This window comes from Epinephelus fuscoguttatus, linkage group LG11, assembly GCF_011397635.1.
Source record: "Epinephelus fuscoguttatus linkage group LG11, E.fuscoguttatus.final_Chr_v1".
NCBI lineage: Eukaryota > Metazoa > Chordata > Actinopteri > Perciformes > Serranidae > Epinephelus > Epinephelus fuscoguttatus.
The window spans coordinates 42108880-42129520 of NC_064762.1; the positions used below are offsets into that span (position 1 = coordinate 42108880).

Consider the following 20641-nt stretch of genomic DNA (forward strand, 5'->3'; position numbering starts at 1 on the left):
CAGGAATGTAAGGTGTTGTTGTAAGTTGGAGGCTACCTGCATACCTATTAGTATGATAATCAGAGTTTACAATTGGTCAGCTATACACTATTGTGTGACCAGTTAAATGTGTGAATAGGTTACTTCAGTGCAATGTGTAAACACTTCATACTGAAATCAATCTCCCCACCATCCCCTCTTTTTCTGTAGGTTATCTAGAATCTAATAAGCATGTGTGCTGTTTATATATACATTTGTTTCAATTTTATTTTTTCCATTTCAGAATGCGACCAGCAAGGAGAGATCCTCGGTACAGAGTGCAGGATGTGATTAGGATCGTCCAAAATGGAGAGAGTGATGTGGACATTGAGTTCGACGACACTGATGCGAGTGACGAGGAGTCAGATAACGATGCCTGTGTGGACAAAGAAAACCAAGAACCTACTGATTGCCCAGCCAATGTGGACATTGAGCCCCAATCAAATGAACACATCAAGCCCCGTGACAGATATCGCTGGCAAAAAAAGGATTTTATCAGTCCCAATACTGATTTTTCTGGTCTAGCTGTCACAGACGATGCAACTTTCCTCCACACACTGCTGCAATACTTCGAAAAGTTTGTCTCAGAAGACATGATTCAAGGCTTCCTGAATCTGGTGATACCGAACAAACATGGCATTGTTTTTCTATTATTCCTTATGGATTTCGCACCAAAGCAACCTAAATACACAAAGTCCAAAATCGCGATGAGTGGTGACAAGTCACGTCGTGCCGTTTTTCGAGGGGAAAAGTGAAAGGATTACTCGCGATCTCATGCCGAGCCGTCAGTGGACACGTAGCTGGTTTATAAAAGGTAGGAGTCTCACTCCTACCACTATTTTTGGCTGAGATATACCACCTAGAAAGTAGGATCACAACTTTCACGTTTCATATGGCTTTATTTGGTGATATTTTATGGTGTTTCTCTCATTAACAACATCAGCTATCATAATCACGCCTGATTTCAATAAGGTACGATGTTTGAAGCTGGCTGAGTGTTGTTTGATCACTGATAGTACTGTTTTGAAGCGGAGTGAGCGCTCTGTCATCTGGAGCTCCGCCTGGATCTTTTCATGGAAAAAACTCTGTAAAATGGTCATACTTGGAGCAATTTTCTTCAAACTTGGAACAAATGTTCATTGATAGTGTGCCTACAGTCCCACTGTGTTATTTACCTGCTCAGATGAAGCCACAGAAAGTTATTCATCCTGAAAATCATTTTTTATTTTATTTTAGGCAAAATTTTCAAATTTTTACTGACTTCAGAGGCCCATTAGTCTGTCTCTGTATTACCTAGAGTGTTTCTAACACTTTCACAAGAAACTTCAGAGAGTTTGCTTTCTGGCAAGACCTCATGCATGCATGTAGTCAGAGCAGTTCAGAGGCTACAGTCATTTTAATTTGGGTATGTCATTTTAGGCGTTTTCGCTACAAAATACTCACCGTACAACTTGTTGTGCAAAACAACAACAACAACAACAACAAAAGTGCATGGTTACGTTTGGCCGACACATAGGTGGTTGGGTTTAGGAAAAAAGGACAAGGTTTGGCTTCACAATCTTATGGGAAGCAAACACCAGCCTCTCGGGTGAAAGTCGGTGCCTGTTGGAACCATCCACCACCCCTCCCTTTTGCCCCCTTAACTTAGGTCGCTGTCCCGCTGTGTTTCTGTGATGCCGCCTGGCGCTGTTATCATGAGCAACCTGCCGTGTATCATGCCTATGTAAAAGGACAGCTTTTTTCATTGGTGTCTGACACCAAAAGTCACTGCAAAAATGCTGGTATTCTATGACTTCGGAGTGAGACCAGGTTGTCCACGACAGTGTTGTCTTACCATGTTGAACAGTTAACATAAACAATGTGTGGATAGAGTGGTTTACACAGTAAACAACAATAACACTGGACTTTTTATAACTAAACTAGCATATGGGGGTGTTACGGCCTTGAGCCATTGGCATTGTTTCTCCACTCTGCGTGTGTGTTCTATCCCGCTGTGTTGCAGCAGAGTGTCTCCAGCGGGCGTGTCCTTCCAGCACCTGGATGGATTCCCCGGAGACTGATTGGTGCGGCGGGTTGGTGCAGGGCTTCGCCATTCAGAGGGCGACGGCGCGGGGAAAGGATATAAAAGGCTGGTGTGCCCTGCAGCCGCTGGCAGACACCTTAGAAGCTCTATTTGTGTGGTTCAGCTTTCTGTATAGTGTGAGCGTTAGCTCTTGATTTGTGTATTACCCGATTTGCCTGATTTGACTGCCAGTCTCACAGCTGAATCATCAAATTGTTGGTAAAATGTGGTTATGAAACAGTATCATTACATTTGGGCAATATGGTGCTGCTGAATGTCTAATTTTACATTGAATTGCTTGGTTTCTCCCAATAAATCATGATATATAGTGTTTTGGTATACATTTATTGATTGGAGCACTCACATACCACTGGCAAAGCACTAAATGTTTTTTGAATGTACGAACAATTCTCTGTCAAAATCAGCAGAGGAAGGTGTGTAGAAACAGCTGCTCTCACTCTTTTTCTCTTTCTCTTTCTGAGGAAGTCTAAAGTTCTTTTTACAACCATGAAAAGCAACTGACGTGTAATGTCAATTCCCTGGCTTCGTTTCAGTACAGCACCACACCAGACACACCCCTTTCACACAACAAACTGTGCTGGATGGCTCATGTCTTATTATAAATTATAAAACCAAAAAAACAATACAAAAACATAATTCAACAACTGAACAATAGGCAAGACTTGACCAATCTAATTCAACTATGTAAATTCTTAGTCTGGGACACGTCACTAGTATCACAGTTAGTAGCTTTAGAACATTTACCGAATATTTTATATCACAGTATGGGCATGTGCTGCAAAAATTCAGCTCTGCAGGATGTACAAGTGATTTATTTAGAAGTTTGCTTTGTGAAATATAATTTTTACATTTTTAATTTGTTGCAATAAGCAATCATTACCAAATGTTATGTTTCAACTGAGTTCTGACCCTTGATCATGCCAACTGAATTTCATACTTTGTGTGTGTGGCCTCTTCAGAGAGTTCAGAATATTTACCTCTATGTAAACAGGGATTCTCTGTTGCTTGGTACAGTAAAGTCACATTCAACAACAGGTGAAGAGATAGAAATTAGAGATATTAGGCCACATTTTAAATAACTCAAACATTTCAAGAATCAGCGATGTAATTTCAGAATGAATGGTGTTGTTTCTGGAACCAAGGAAGCGCAGAGTTCTGCAGAGCGAGCAGCATGTCATCCACAGTGAGCCTGTGTTGCAGTTCATTGACTGCAGTTAATACTGGATATACAAACATTACAACCGAGCCCTTTTTCACTTCCATGGAGTCAACAAGCTCGAGTGGAGAGCCTACAGGATAAGCGCAACTCTGCCATTGCAAATCCAGGTGTGTAAGTTTGCAATCGGAGCTTAGGACACTAATAACGTTACCACCAGCAAAATACCTCCCCTAATTAAATCAATGCTCTACTTTATAACAGTGATTGCGGTGATTAGAGCAAGTGACTAATGCGCCTGTTTGGAAATTAATACCTCCACTTAATGTATTTCACTGTGTTTCTTATCATGAGTAGATGTGACAGATGATTTTTTTTAGGGGCCCCAGGCATACGCCATCTTGCTTTTCTTTACAATCTTTCTCTAAGTGGAAATGTTGAAAGTCTATAAACAGTGGTAGAGGAAGTGCTCAAAACTTTTTGTCTGAAGTAAAACTATTCACTGTTAAATAAAGAACAATGATAACAAAAATAACAGGGCTACAGCATTGTGCACCGCTACTTGGACACCACCAATAAAAAGAAATGTCAAGGCTTTAGCCAAAAACAATTTGTATTCAGTCAGGAACACATAGAGCAGATTTGCCCTCAAGTGCAGGCTCTTGTACTAAAAAAACCCCTCCCACTCAGGAAGTGTAGGCCTACTCATATTCTGTGCCAGTCTCCCTCATGCACAGTTATTCCTGGAAGTGAGTGCACAAGTTGGCTCCATGACTGACCATGGTTTGGCCCCATGGTTTGGTGAACACTTCACGCTAAAAGCGCGTGCCATTGTGTGACAGTATTTGACATTGCTTGACAAATGATCGGGTGGGATATAAAGAGCCACAATGGTGGCCTTTGTTTAGGGTCCTGATAAGGTTAGGCCCCCTGTCAACCCCCAAACCCTTCTTGCCTTGCTCTCTCTCCCCCGTCCTCTGGCCCTGATCCCTTCGCTGGCTCTGTGCGTGGGTGTGTGATTGTGTGTGATTGTGTGTGTGTGTGAGACAGTGGGAGGAGGGCGGCAGATGGTAGACAGAGGTGATCCTTGTACTGAGAGCAGGGTCGTGGGCCAGTCCCCATTCTGCCGCTGTCAGGCCAGCAGCCGCCTCCTGTGGTCACCGGTGAAGGATGAGCTTCCAAGCACTTCATTTTTAAACTGCCTTTCAGACGAAGTGCGCACACACACATACTCACACACACACAAACATGCATATGTCATTAGACTTGCATATGCAGACACTCATAAATGTGCATTCATCCACAAAGAACCTAAAACAAGGGCGTACAAATGCAAATACACAGATGTAAAGCACATGAACTGTACGATACAGCAGTGATTCCCAATCAGGGAATCACAGACAAAGAAAAATACACATACAACAACAATCAGTCAGTGTCTGCAGGGTTTCTCAGGCTTTTTGTGGGATTGTTGCAGCCTATAATTCCTGACTTCATGACAACTTTTCTAAAGAATTGTGACAGACATTGTAATGATTTTAGGCTTTATTTTTTGGACAATGAAATTGCAGGAGCAGGTAAAATTGCTTAAATAGTTTCTTAGTTTCCTTATTGTTGTATAGCTCATTAAAAAATGAAGGGAGCATGTTCCAATAAGAATAAATCCACACTGCTCAGAGTCATGGTGCTTACTACACTAACATTACCACTAACCATGTATATTTAATGAATTCACCTTGATTCTTTCAACCCCTGCAATGGATGTGGATGCAGCAGCCTCTGTCATGGTGATTTGTCTTGTCTGTTGTTCACATGTTTCAGTCATTCCCCTGCTGCTACACATGGTGCAAAACAGTTTACCCACCAGTATCAGTATCAGGAAAAGGCCTTGTCTTTAGCTGTAATTTTGTTGGTAAATGTGAGATGTTCCTGTTGCACATCTGCATCTTCACAACCAGAGACAAGGAAGAGAGTTTGGTTTTTGTTTTTTTTTCCCCGTTAAAGGGGTTTTTTTGGGGAGTTTTTCCTTATCCGCTGCGAGGGTCATAAGGACAGAGGGATGTCGTATGCTGTAAAGCCCTGTGAGGCAAATTGTGATTTGTGATATTGGGCTTTATAAATAAAATTGAATTGAATTGAATTGTATGGGCAACTGCTATCACTGGTGTAACTCACAGGCAACAACACTGGTTGTTTATAAAGTTGCACTGATTGGACAAAATTTCAAGGTCACACAGAATTCATGGGGATTGGTAGAATATGCGTTAAATGTTGTGATCGCGACATTGCAACATCCTGGAGGTGCTGAATAGTGAGAACAGGATAGACACAAACACTCATGTGTACTGAGGATGAATTTAGGGGCAACTTGAAGCATCCCTCCCAACTCATTGGCTGAAAGTTGAGTGACAAATTACTCTAAACTCCGCCCTTAAACAAAGCTACAAACCACAGAAAAGGTCTCTCCTGTCTGTCCCTCTGCAGTCTCCATTTCACACACCAAACAGTTACATGATGTTCACTAGGCGGAGTCTTGCTTTGACTCATTAACTATCACCTACAATTTTTAATCAAATGAAAACATATCTCAATGCAAAGATCAGTAATCTCATAAAAACAAACACTAATTAACATGAAATACATAAATATTGCAAAACATAAAATTCCCAGAACTTAACAACCGCTGTCTTGTCTTAACAAGTACTTTTTACATGTTCTGCGGTAGTTAGGATCCATGATATAGTCAATTTTATTACTTTTTAAATTTTCATTCAATCAGTGCATTGTACAACCTTTACGGTATGTAGATTTTACAAATATATAACCAATGAAAATAGTAAAATAAAGCTTGTGACTAAGGCCTCTAGTTTCCTGGTGTGATGCAGGGTGGCACAGGGTGGCGCAGGGTGGTGAACCCCGCACAGAGCTAGTTTCGAGCAGCGCAACCCGAGGCACGCTCAGTTTGGTGGTTTGGCAGACCAAGGTGCACTAAGATGGGTGTGGTGGCGCAGCAGGGGGAGGTGTCGACACGTCCAGCTTTGCGCAGTGACAGTTTTGTGCCAAAAGGCTTTGCCGAAGGTGCGCTAAAAGCTCGCCAGCTGAAACCAGGTCTACTGTCAGCGCAGGCAGAGCGCAGCCAGTGTAAGCCAAAGTTTGGCTGACCGGCGGACAGTGCACACACGTCACCAAAAACTCACAGGCAGGTTTCCAGAATGTCAGGCACATTAACAATGCAATAAATATCCATACAAACCACTATTCAATGCAACTATCTGCAATCAGCACATAAATGTATCTCTATATCGACTGTCCCGTCACATCTGATGTCAGATCAAAGGGGATTGGCAGCATTTGTAATGGAAACCCAACCTGATTTGATTAACACAGCTGCAAACTAATGAGTTCACATCCCTCTCTGCCAACCACAAACAGCCACAGCATCAGATAGGGAGCATATATTCAGCATCTGTCATCTTAGAAAAGTCAAAAGAAAAGAAACAGAGTGAGACTGCGAGAGAGAAAGAGAGAGCGCACACGCACAAGTGAAACGCTGTCAACAAATTGTAAGTTATGTTTGGTGTCTTAAGGGTTTACGTGCTTTATGTGATTGCCGATACAAATGTTAAAATGTTCTTGCTTAACGTGATCTACAAAGATGGAGTACATTATTGCGAGGAGGAGGACTTAGAGAGGGTGTACCATCAAAGGACATCCTCAATACCATGAGTTGCCACTGGGGAAAACTGACTGCAAGGGTGAGCAGTGTTACTGAGGGCCTGAATGCAATGCAGTCATTCTAATCAATGACGGACAAAACACAATTCTCGCCATTCGCTGGTCAGAAAGCTTCATTTTGGTAAAATATTAATAATATAATGTATATATAATGTAGCAAATATATGTTGGGCAGTTCCAGTTCAGAAGAAAAGGTTTTTCACTATTTAAGGTTTATGTTTTTTGTTCACAGGTTGTAACACACATCACATATGTTTATATGAATGTTCATAGTGTCAGTGTTCCAGGACCATGGTTGATAGGACACTCTGAACCTTTGTACTGTCAAACTACAATTATTGCTTCACAGTTAAATGCCTCTGCCAACCACTCAAGCTGCAGCTACAGTTTACATCCATGTCTGTCCAGACTCATGTGTAGCCATGACAGTAGACAATGCCTCAAATATGGATGTTGCTGCAAAGAAGCTAAACATTCTAAAACATGGATGCTTCATATGCATCCACCCAGAGGATCTATAGAATGAGCACAGTTTCAAGATAAATATCCCCAATTCAATATCTGACTAAATCTTTTGTTCTATCCCTGAGATTTGACATGAAATAATGGACAGAAAGTGTTTTTGCAGAACATTATGAAGCTGGCCTTTGGCTTTTTGAATACATAATGCCATCGCTTCATCAGTTTATCAGTTTAACATTTGTGTAAAATGTTGTCATAATTAATGTATAAATTCTTCAGTTATGGTCAAAAATGTATTTTGTGAGGTCACAGTGACCTTTGACCAACAAATTCTAATCAATTCATTGGTGAGTCCAAGTGGACATTAGTGCTAAATATTAAGAAATTCCTTCAAGAATTTTGAGATGAGATCTTGAGATGTAGCATTCACAAGAATGGGACAAATGGAAACTGAAAGCATAATGCCTTGTGCCGTGGCAGTCACTGGTGCAGAGACATAAAAATGTATCAGTAAATGGATTGTGCTTGCATAGCGCTTTTCTAGTCCTCCAATCACTAAAAGCGCTTTAACACGACATGTCACATTCCCCCATTCACACACTGGTGACCGATGCTCAGTTTTATTTATAAAGCCCAAATAACAATTTGCCTCACAGGGCTTTACAGCATACGACATCCCTCTGTCCTTTGGACCCTCGCAGGAGAAAAAACTCCCCCAAAAAAACCCTTTGACAGGGGAAAAAAATCCACCCATGCTACCATACATGGTGCCACCTGCTTCTCAGTAACCATTCACCCACACCCACTGGAACAGCCATCAGGAGTAATTTGGGGTTTAATATTTTGCCCAAGGATACTTTGACATGCGGGCTGGAGGAGCTGGGAATCACTATCTAAAAAGAAATCAAAAGCTAAAGGAAAGCTAATCTCTCCCCTTACAATTCAGTCTTAAACTCCAAAACACACTGGATGCTCACCAAACTAGCATAACTAGCAGGCTGGAGGATGATGTCACTTATTGAAAACTGGCTCAGTAGTTAACTTGTCACTACAACTAACATTGCTGCTCTCTGAAGGGAGTAGTTAACAGCATGGTAAGAGATTTTAAGTTTCCTCGCAATTTCTCGCATTGAATAGTCTTCTTTTCTAAGCACAACAATAGACTGACAGGTCTCTAAAAGAAGTTAATTCTTTCTGGCCATTTTGAGCCTGTAAACAAACAAACAACTGCTGATACTTAAGATACTAAACTAAACTAAAGAATGCCATGCTCCCTTTTTGCTCCCTTATTAGTGCAGGTTTTCAGCTGCTCAACACAATTGCAAGAGGGGTTTTCTAATAATAAATTAGCCTTATAAAATGATTAACTTGGATTAGCAGCCATACCAGGAGATTGATACAGAGGACTGACAGTTAAATGGACCTGCATTTGTCTAGCACCTTTCTAGTCATCTAGTGACCACTCAAAGCACTTTTTACACTAAGAGTCACGTTCACCCATTCACACACACACGTTCATACACTGGTGGCCGAGGCTACCATACAAGGTGCCACCTGCTACTCAGTTTTTAACACACTCACACACCGATGGAACAGCCATCAGGAGCAATTTGGGGTTCAGTATCTTGCTCAAGGATACTTTGACATGCAACCTGGAGGAACCCGGGATCGAACTGGTGGTCTTTCGATTGGTGGACGACCCGCTCTACCTCTGAGCTACAGCTGCCCCAGTTGCTGATAATAGGCCTCTATGCAATAGATCATTCTTTAAAAATCACCTGATTAGTATTAGTATGTTTAGCAAACTATGCTAGTGACATAAGTGACATATATCACGTGACACCACATTACGTTTATAACAAACACACTTAAGCCAATCCATTATGTTTTTTTCTCTAAACCTAACCCTGTACCTTTGTTGCCTAATCTGTGGAAGGTTTACCTAAATACAAAGATGTTTTTCACTGATTCTAAGTAGTGCTGCACGATTAATCTAATCGCAATTGCAATCGCGATGTTGGGCTGTGCGATTACATAACCGCAGAAAAGACTGAGATTTGCCATTTAATGTAGGCTAAATAAATGGTAACATGTGCCTGTGGACGTGATTGCCTCTCCTATAGTGTGTGGAGTTTGTTGACATCACACCCACAAGCTATCCTGGTGTGTGCAGCATGTATGGTCAGGTGACCACGCGGCGTGCAGCTGTGACCAACATAGACGCTGAAGAACAGCATGAGCATGACCATGAACAGGCTGAGTTGGTGGCGAAAAAAAAAACCCAACGTTACATGGTGATACTTTGGATTCAGGTACGGTAACGTTGAACAGAAAGACGTACTGTGTAAAAGTTTAAAAGTTAAAGTCGCCACGTGCTGCGGCAACACGACCAATCTACATCAGTACTTAAGACAGCACAGAGAAAAGTAGGAAGAATGCATGCAAGAGAAAGCCAAGCTGAGTAATGTTAAAGACAAAGAGACAACTGAAAGCCGCCAGAGCCTCATAAAGAAACAAAGTACAATTATGCAAACATTTGTAAGTGTCACGCCATATGACAAGACCTCAAAGAGACACAAGGATATCACAGTCTCCATAACAAACTATATAATAACAAATGAAAAACTGAACAATTTTGCTCGGGTTCGTCCCACTTGACATGCTGCTGTGTTGTGTTACAGCCTATTTCACTTGCTGGAATTTGTCATTTACGTGACAACACCTGAACGCAACACAGGCAACTGAGTGTGTGTACGGTGCTGTGCTGCGCTGCTGTGCGAGTAGCGTGTTTGACTGTGCGTTAACAGCAGTCTGTTGATGGTTATTTACATAAAGTACTTTGCAAGTTAAAGGACAGTGTGCAAACACCTTTTTTCTTTTTGTCTGGACTCTATGCTCCTATGCACCTGTCCACAAAAGTTTTTCAGGGTGTGCATCAGCCAGATTTTTGGTTATTTACACTGTCCATAACAATAACTATGTCAGGTCAGGTCAGTGCCCCCCTGATATAATGTAGGGGAAACACTGAATCAAGCAAGAGGACTGATGATACCGATGATACCATTTATTTATTATATTGTAATCTCAATCGCAAATCGCGATATTGTCCACCATAATCGCAATCACACATTTTTGTCAAATCATGCAGCACCAATTCTAAGTTTATTCTAAAAAGAGACTGTGTGCATTAAACAAGCAGCAACTCAACATTTCCTGTGAAAATAGAGGTTCATTTTGAAAAGACATAATGTGTGTGACGAGAGTAAATTGAAATGCCATCCCTGAGCTTCCAAAAGTGACACTGGTGGAGTGCATACAGTGTCATTATTTGACTTGTAGGGCCACAGACCGAGTGTTGGTACTTAATGAGTTGGCATGAAAACAGGTTGATTTATTTATTTTGAGGGCTCCACCTTCTTCTCAACCTATTTTTTTCATTTTGCTATAGCAGTTCCTTTTTTTCCCTGTAGCTATCCATGTACTGACAACCATCACTTGATTACTTTCATAGTGGTGGGGTAAAGTCTGAAACATGTGTCTTTTGTCTAAACCAACTTAGGGACATTTGTCTGGTATGGATGTTGCAGAACCTGAAATGAAAGAGCAAGCTGTGTTGATTCTAGTAGAATATGTCTGATCATGAGGAAAAGGGATGAGACTTCTGAGGCAAAATGTGCCTATTTGGTACTAAACCTTCTGCAGAGTCAAAAGTTTCGAACAAAAACCTGTGGCACAACAAGGAGAACTATGAATTTTTTATTTTTTTTTTACTAAATTGTTGAGGATTTTTTTTACATTGTTTAAGTGTCTCAAATGCATGAATGTCACATGGAAAATTATATACGTCATCTCATATGAGAAAACAATAATATTTCAGCTGACTTCGACACAAAACCTGTGACTTTCACTGGAATCCAGGTTTGGAATCAATCCTTGAATGTGGATAAATGCAGGGTTGCATGGCAACCAACAGTTATGACCAGGCTAATGGGCCGATAATGAATAATATGATGAATCAAAACCTTTCACAGCTGCTTTCTCTATAGCTTCCTCAGAAGGGGATCTTTTAAGGGTCTTCAGAATGGACAACAAAAGCAGGGGGCTACAGCTCGCGGTGGACAGAAATACCCCCCCCCCCAGCGGCCTTCCAACTGCGGGCCTCACACTGCAACATCTGACAAAACATAATCCCGCTCTTTTCACACCCTCAACGACTGATGAATGCTTGATCGCTTGGGTGTTGCAATAGGCCTTTCAGGGGCCAAAGCCCCCTTGCACACTTTTCATAGACACATCCTGCCATGGCAAACACTTGTGCTTAACAAATTAGGCCTGAAAAGGGAATGGGGAACAGAGAGGGGATAATTCAATTATCCTCCTTTTTCATCTGGAAAAATCTAAAGGTGGGCTTTGGAAAGGAAGGGATTACTCCGAGTACAGGACCTGTATGGGCCTTTTACAACCTAAACAACTTAGGCCCTATAACACATCTAAGAGCGGGAGTGGTAGAAAAACTGATGAGGCAACAGCAGTGGTATCTTTTGGACCTTGGATAAAAGGTAAAGCGCTCCTTGTGTGGACTTGCTCACCCCCTCTTACAGAGATTCTAATGTTGATTTCTGTACAAACCCTAGACTGGTATTTCAAAGAACCAGTTATTTTCAAGGACCTTTAGGCAGATTTGTCTTTGCTTTCTTCTCTTACAAGAGAACAAGGATGAACTTAGTTACAAGGCGCCTTCTGGAAATCTAGCCTGGGCCCATTCCTGGCTGTTAGATGATGGAAGGAGTGGGGTTAGACAACATTAATGTGCAGCATTACAGTCTGTTCTCATTCACGAATACCTCCACTCTGTCAGTGATTTTGGCGTCAGACACCTGACACCAAAAGCCACCTTTGCAGGGGTATGATACGCCACTGGACGGCATCAGGTTGAAACACTCCATGTAACCACATACGGAGCTGGAAAGTCCCTGTAGGGTGGGCAGAAGGGATGATGACGGGTCCAACAAATCCCAGACTTTCACCCGGGAGCCCGGTGTTCACTTCCCATATGAATGTAGAGCTAAACTATGTTGTTTTTTTCTGAAACTGACCACATGATTTTGTTGACATCCCAGTGTTTGCAGTGAAATCCCAGAATGTCAACAGCAGGTGCGGGAGGATATCTTGTGCGTAATATGTAGACATGAAAGGCTACTGACAAAGCGGCGATATGTTATGTCCTGGGATGGGAATGTGTTGAGCCTTAAGAGAAATTGCCTGGCAGTAAAAACAAAAAAGGCATAGACTTGTATAGAAAAGCAGCTGAAAAGAATCCAGGTTTCCTTACCGTAAGGTGTTGGAAGAGCCATGCTCTCATTATATTTGTGGCCACTTTAGGGAAGATGCCTCGTTTCTTCTGCCTCTTCTTGTCCTGGTCATCCTCGTCTCCTGTGCCTGGTGATGCCAGGCTGTTGTCAAGGGCGTCTCCTGCAATCAGAGACAAGAGGAGTCACCTTAAGCCCTGTCGCCTGCATCCCCCTCTGCCCAAACGTTCCGTGTAAGGGCAGACAGAGGAAGACTGCATTCCTCTGTGGCACAGCAGCACAAGATTCCTCCTCCTCTCACCTCTGCTTGACTCCCCAGCCATTGGCTAATGAAAAGGAGTTTGTCATGTGGGAGCTCAATAAAACCAAGAGCTATTAATTCAATCTGAGCCACACATTTGACATGAGGTAATGAGTGCAGGAGCTGAGCGCCTGACATGAAATAATGAAAGTTCAAACTGCAGTCAGATTCAGTGCTATGCATTGTTATTTATATGTGACCTCCCTGTGAAATAACAGTGATCATGTCCTTATAAGAGAAAGGGGTAAAAAAACAAAAACAAAAGCCTGGCGTGTGCATGAAAGATGAACCCTGCTGTTGTTGGACTGTCAGATCTCATGTCTGGCTATGGATCCTGCCATTAGCAGCATCCTTGTTTGATATCAAAGCTGGCGTGGATCGAGGCAGGAGGCTTCCTTTAAGCTGAAATTTCCGCCCTGCTAGCTAACTCACTCCATCTTGCAACACAAGGGGCACTCTGTTCCCTCTCCCTCTCTGCCATTAATTGTGCATCAGCCGAGATGATTTACTTTTAACAGTGGTGGTTATTTTTCTTGCCCTCGAGGCAGAGAAGCCTTGAAAGCTTGCCTGGAGGGCATGTGAATAATGCATCTGAGAGACTCCTCCCCTGAGGCGGGACAGGAACCCTGCTTTTCCTAAGATTTGCCCTAGCATGTCTTTTTGTTTTTAGAGATGCATCAATCAAACACCCCTATACGAGCCAAATTCATGCATAAATATTTCAGCTAATGAATATTGACATTAAAAAGGATGTGTTCTGGGGTTGTGGGCTCTGGGGGTTGTGGGAGTTTTGACGGATGGTGTCCAGCTCTTAGACACAGGCAGGGTATAGGGTTAACACTGCTTCTGTTCACTACACTTTGTTTTGTCCTTCACCTTTCCTACAGTCTGTGCATTAAGTTACTTCAACTTTTTTATTTACAGCTTGAGGTCAAGAATAGGTCTGTCATCTCCCTACATACCTCACAAGAATACTGAAAGGAATCACATATCAGAGACATTACAATTCTTAAATTGACATATAGTTTGACCATCATGAAAAACATGAACAGCTTCTACCAACAGTTACTGCATGTCCGTTTCTACTAATAGGTTCAGGCAAAACCAAAGAAAACAAAATAACCTCCAAATTATCTTCAAATTCCATCAAGACATCAGCTCAGACCAACAAAATGTTGAACTGAATGAATAAAGAAAAAAAGAAAACTGTTATCATGTTGAGTTATCAGAGTATAATCTTCCAACAAAATTAATCTCAGCCATTTTTAAGAAAACTGAAGACCAAATTATTTTTCAAGATCTAGCTCTTTAAGAAAAAGGGGCAAGTCCACTAAATATATATTTACATTAATCAAATAGTGTCCTCAGTAACAAACTTTGACTTGAGTTTGATATCTCTACTGTATCAAACTCACAGTCCACTGTAGTATCTATCTTTCATCTGTAGATCAGAGTGCTACAGTTCATGTGATTACAAAAATCATCATAAAGAGTATGAGAAAGAAAGAAAGAAAGAAAGAAAGAAAGAAAGAAAGAAAGAAAGAAAGAAAGAAAGAAAATAGGAAAGCAAATAAATAGGAAAGAATAAAAGAAAAAGAAGAAGAAAAATAAAGAATTAAGGAAAGACGGAAAGAAAGAAAATGAAAAATAGAAAAAAGAAGAAGAAAGAAAGAAAGAAAGAAAGAAAGAAAGAAAGAAAGAAAGAAAATGAAAGAAAGAAAAATAGGAAAGAAAAAGAAAAATAGGAAAGAATATAAGAGGAAAAAAGAAAGAAAGAAAGAAAGAAAGAAAGAAAGAAAGAAAAATAGAAAAACAAAAAGAAAGAAAGAAAAAAAATGAAAGAAAGAAAAATATGAAAGAAATAGAAAAATAGGAAAGAATATAAGAAGAGGAAAGAAAGAAAGAAAGAAAGAAAGAAAGAAAGAAAGAAAGAAAGAAAAGAGGAATAGAGGACTGGATTGTCCTAATTATATCTAAGGAAGGCACGCTGTTTCCCCTCCACCCCTCCCTGCTGCACCTCCTCTCCTCTCCTCACCCCTCTTTCTTGTGCTCCACAGAGGGGAAAGCCGCAGGGCAGATCCTATGCTACACTAATCGCTACTGACTGTTCCCCAGCAACTCAGCCAATCTAACCAGTGTGTGACGATGCAGTCTCAAAGTCATACACGCGTGCAAGTCTCCCATGCCCCCCCTTACTACTCCCACCCAGCCCCCTACACCCTGTCAGTGTCTGAATGCGTGACAGAGAGGAGGTAGGTGACGACGGGGGGGGGGGGGGGGGGGGGTACTGCAAGGATGGCTAGAGTATTGCCCCGGGCCCAAGAAGAAAACACATAGAAAAAAACAGCACCTTAAGATATGAAGAGTCCTCCTATCCTTTCTAACCCCTCTCCTCTACTGCTCATATACGCTCTTGTCTGCTCAGTGTCTGTTCTTCTATCTCCTTATACAGTTTAGGCCATTCCAACAAAGCTTCATTGTTTTTTTCTTTTCTGCTACTCTCCTGCTGAATTCACAACATTCAGGAAATCTTCACTGCAGAAATCTCATCTTACTTTGTAACATTTCACTAAGTTTGATAATGAAAATGTTTATATTGTATTCTAACACTGGAAACTGATACCTTAACCTAATTAATGGTATTTCTTTCTCAATAGAATTGAGGCTAACAAAACTTGAAGCTTTGCCAAAGGGCTAATCATTTTGTATACCAGACTTTTCAGTCTCCCTCATTGCTGTTGTGTTTTTTTTCTATTCCTTCTAATTATTTATTAGTTATTGATGTTTTTTTCATTCAAAGTCTAATTTTTCCAGATACTGTAAATCTCCTGAGGTCTATGTACTGCATGTGTTTACTGGGGGTTGGATATTATTAACATTTGAAACTGTATAGGTTTTAAATGTAGTTATGTTTTTTCTATCATCTTCTCCACAGTCTGTGCTCTCTCTTGCTCAGGGGCTGTTATTGCTCAGGAAAGCGGTCGGTGGATGACGTCCATAAGACAAAGTGCAGAGTGGCTAGCAGAACTGATTGCAGCTCTCCCAGTTGCATCAGTGATGCAAAGCCAGTGTGGCCTGTCTAATGAGCTCAGCAGGGCCTGATCCATCATCAGTGACACCTTGGGGCTCCTCCCCTTATTAGAAATGATAAACAACTCTAAATGGAAGAGTCTGGAAGATTTCCAAGACATAAGGAATCCTCTGAGTGAAAATGTGAACATGATGATTAGAAGTGGTTGATGGAGAGATGCTGTTTAAAGCCAAGCAGTTTGCATGCTGGCAGCACCAAATGGCAGTGATATGTAATGTCCAAAAATTCTCCCTGCAGTGCCCAGGAAGGCACCGACAAGCTGCACAAGCAAGCCTCTATTGAATAAAGACGATTTCTAGGGTGCTGGAGTACTTCCTGAATGAAGGAGGCCATTGCATTTCAAAGTGAATAGTCCACACTTGACTCTTGGGCAAGGTGCACAAATGTCTCAAGAACATAAATATAGGTAAAAGTGTTGTTTGGGCAAACTGAACATTTACAGGGGCCTGATATTGACATTGGCTGCATTTCCCAGTAAAGAGCGATCTTAAGACTTAAGAGCACAGTTACGAACGTCTTTGGAAAGAAGGGTCGCTAAGATACGAGTGTTTTGCCAGATGTGTTCTTAATGCCCTTCTCAGGGTTGCTCTTAAGATCACTCTATTAAGCCCGAAAGTCCCCCAAATGGGGGAGAGAGCGACTTTGCAAGCACAGTGTGAAACAATACACTGATCACGAAGAATATAGTGAAGTTGCACATCAAATTAAACAGCAGAACCTGGGCTACAAGGCTGTAAAAACCCTTTTTACATGCCCCAAACACAGCTCAAACAACAACTAAATAAACAACAACAAATCCAACTCCATACAGCACCGATATCCCGACCCACTCGGTATATTTCAGGCTCTAACTCGACCACACTTAATGCAAAACACACGCCGTTGATCTCAAATGAAAGCTGAGACTCCGCTGTTTCCACACATATGCGCCAAAGCACTCTACCCTAAAGCATCAGAGAGCTAGAGACCAAAGAACAACAACAGAAATCTTTTTGCCAAAATATATTTGTAATATCTCTCTTACCTTGTTGTTTTTGCCGTGAAAAGCGCATTCTGCTGTAAAACCACGTTCATTCCCATTTACCGGGATGTTGTCCGTCATTCAAATGAATCCGGGCGGAAAAACTTGCCGGGTTCCGGGGGAAGCATAACAATGACCACTCACAGCAGCCAACATTGCCCCACAACGCGTTCTGCTGACTCGGATTGGCTTACAGTGCTGTCAATCTCATTTTGGTGGGTATAGCATCATTCTATTGACTCTAACGAATCAAACGAGGTGTCAATCACTCAAATCGGCCAAGCCGTCAGAGATACAGGCCTCCGAAGCTCAGAATAGAAACTCAGTTTCAAATGTAGTAGGTGTGTATTGGTCAGTTTGGAGTGGGAAATAGAGGAAAAAAACAAAACAGACAGTTGTATGTGTATATCTTAAACATCATTAGGGATTTAAACAAAAAATGAAAGATATAGGATTGCACATGACAAAAATCACATGCAAACATGGTGCAATTTGGAGAGATCACCTGAATTTTCTATACTAAAACCTCTCTTATATTCTTCTGCTTCACTTTATCAGAATCAACCTTTGCAGAGATAATGTTCACATATTGTACTATGATTTGATAGAGGTTTAGAGCTGCAGCTGCATCATTTCAAAGGGATACTCATCCTGAAAATTATTTTTTTTCAGGCGAACCTCAAAATGTTTCATTTGTGCTGTGTGCCATCTTCATTTACTCTTCACATATAACACATATACTGATATTTACACATCTTAACAAATCTCACAAGTGTTGAGTCTCCCTTTACCATGACACCAAAAGTATTCAAATAGACCTTGTGGTTACAGAGATATATTCATTTCATTATGGGTATGCAATTTTCGAGCAGAGGCCTATAGGCTTAGCTATGAAGCTAACAGGAGTTGTCCACTAACGCGGTACTGAAACTAAATCAATCGATGTCAGGCAAATCGGTCACCCACCACTTAATCAGCTCTTAAGTCACACACAGCGCTACTACCTAACGAACTAATTCCCTGCCGCTCGTGTGTATCTGTGTTCTAATAATTCTAATGAAAAAGTAAGACGATAAATATTTGTTAATGACATGTTTTCATGACAAAAACAAGACTACAACTAAATAAGAAGTAGTCCTGGTAAGAGAATCATGAAGAAATGTATCATATTTAAACCAAAAAACAGATGCCTTGCTGAGGCTGGTGCGGTCTCCCACCACCTCCAGGAAGCTCCCCACGCAGCGTCGCCAGGCACTGCACCTCCAGGCTGGGGAAAATTGCACTGGGTTGCCCTCCGGATGTGTGGAGACACTAATTGATGAGGCGTTGTATCTCAGCACGGGGCAGCCGGTACTTCATTTGGACAGCGCGGTCTGACAGCACGTGGAGTGGGCTGAAGTGCTGACGCACAAATGCATTTACATATATGGTTTGGCTTCACGCACGGCGACGCTGTTGGTTAGCAGAGAGAATGTGCTGTAAAGCAGCCATGGTATCTCACACGTGCGATGTGGCAACGCCTTTACATAGAGTAGTGGGTGGAGCATCCCTTGATGAGGTTCCAGATGAGCTCAATTACACCAGTCAGTTGCCTGATATCTGAATGTCACAGGTTTGGAGGGTGGATGTGTTTCTGTTGTGCCCTGACACATTTTTTGGATGCGGTAAACTATCTGACTAAAAGAACAGACCCAGCCCCTGTTTACATCAAAGGGGATGCTGTGGAGAGGGTCAGTGGAATTAAGTTCCTTGGAACTTATATGTCCACCAACACCACTGCCCTGGTTAAAAAGGCACAACAACACCTGTACTTCCTAAGGACCCTGAGGAAAGTCAATCTGCCCCAGAAACTGCTCCTGTACTTTTACACTTGTTTTGTGCAGAGTATCATCACACATGACATCTTGGTGTGGTACAACAGCTGCTCCGCGGCTGACAAAAAAGCCCTGAACAGAGTCAGGAAGTCAGCCCAGAAAATAACACACAAGCAGCTACCATCACTTTCCGAAATACATCACACCAGATGCCAACAAGGAGCACAGAACATAATTCAGGATATTTCCCACCCAGGTCACATTCATTTCACACTGCTGCCTTCTGGGAGGCGCTACAGATCTATTCAGGTCTGTACCTCCAGATTGTCCCTTAGCTTTTATCCCAGTGCTATCAGACAGCTGAACTTGCACACACACTGACTGACCTACTGCTACTCTCCCACTGATCACACTTTAGAGGACCGTGCAATATAGTTACTTATGTTTATCTGCCGATCGCTGCTTGACTGTGCAATATATATATTTATTTATTATATTTATGTGTATTTATTATTGTGTTGTTGCTGTCTTGTTTTAAGTATGTTTTTCTTTTATCATTCTTGTCTCCTTTTAATGACCACATGGGGCCTGCAATTTTAATCTCATTGTACCATGTATAATGACAATAAAGGCATTCATTCATTCATCTCATATGTGCATGCAGATGTGGGATATGTGCGGACAAATTATGATAAATGATAGTCTTGCTGATTCATTTTATTTGTGTGCCTGATGTGCACAGCACATACACTTGTTATTCCTCATACTTATTTTTCGTCTTATTATTATTTTTCTTCTGCCAGATTTCAGTGCATAACTTGTGCCACAGGTTTGAGCGCACATAGGGTCTTCATAAAACATATAGATTAAAGATTCAAAGTGTTTATTGTCATATGCACAGTAAGGACACGTGTTTCCCTGCAGAATGAAATTCATTCTTTTCTGTCACCAATTAATGCTAAACAACATAAATAACAAAATATATATGGTGCGCACTGTTTAAATATCTCAATGCTCAGTGATCTGGGAAATGCAGCCATTGTGCTTAAAGCTGACAAGACTGCTGTGTTTTTACAAAACAAATATCATTGTCATTGGCCGCATTTCCCAGTTAAGAATAATCTTTGGACTTAAGAGCGCAGTTAAGAACATCTTTGGTAAGAAGGGTCGCTAAGATAGGAGTGTTTCCCAGATGTTTTCTTAATGCCCTCCTTAGGATAGCGCTTAAGATCGTTCTTTAAGTCGCTCTTAACAGGAGCTAACCACTACCACGGTGCTGAAACTAAATCAATTGATGTTAGGCACATCAATCACCCACCACTTCATCAGCGCATAAGTCACACACAGCGCTGCTACCTAACGCACTAATTCCCTGCTGCGTGTGTTTGTAATTACAGGTAACAGGTGTATCCAAGTAGCAATTACATCAGTTTACACAGATATAAAATGACCTACGGGTATAGGAGCACACATTAAGACAGAATGGCAGAAGCAGGGCACAAGCGGGCCAATCGGTCATCTGCATTTACCCCAGAGGAGATGACCATCCTGGTGGATGAGGTATGGCAGAAGCGTGACACACTCTTGGGCGGAACAAAAGGGAAAAAAAAATTTAGTGGCCAAGAACCGCATTTGGCATGCCATCGCTGAA

The 20641-nt window shown here is 41.5% G+C and overlaps 1 protein-coding gene across 1 annotated transcript in view; it reads right to left on the reverse strand.

Annotated features, from left to right (window-relative positions):
* meis2b (Meis homeobox 2b) overlaps nucleotides 1–20641 on the reverse strand; it is a 56477-nt gene that overhangs the window by 15473 nt on the left and 20363 nt on the right. Inside the window, exon 8 of the mRNA XM_049590703.1 lies at nucleotides 12787–12926. Within this exon, the coding sequence (XP_049446660.1) occupies nucleotides 12787–12926 (140 nt within the window). The remainder of the gene's footprint in view (nucleotides 1–12786; nucleotides 12927–20641) is intronic.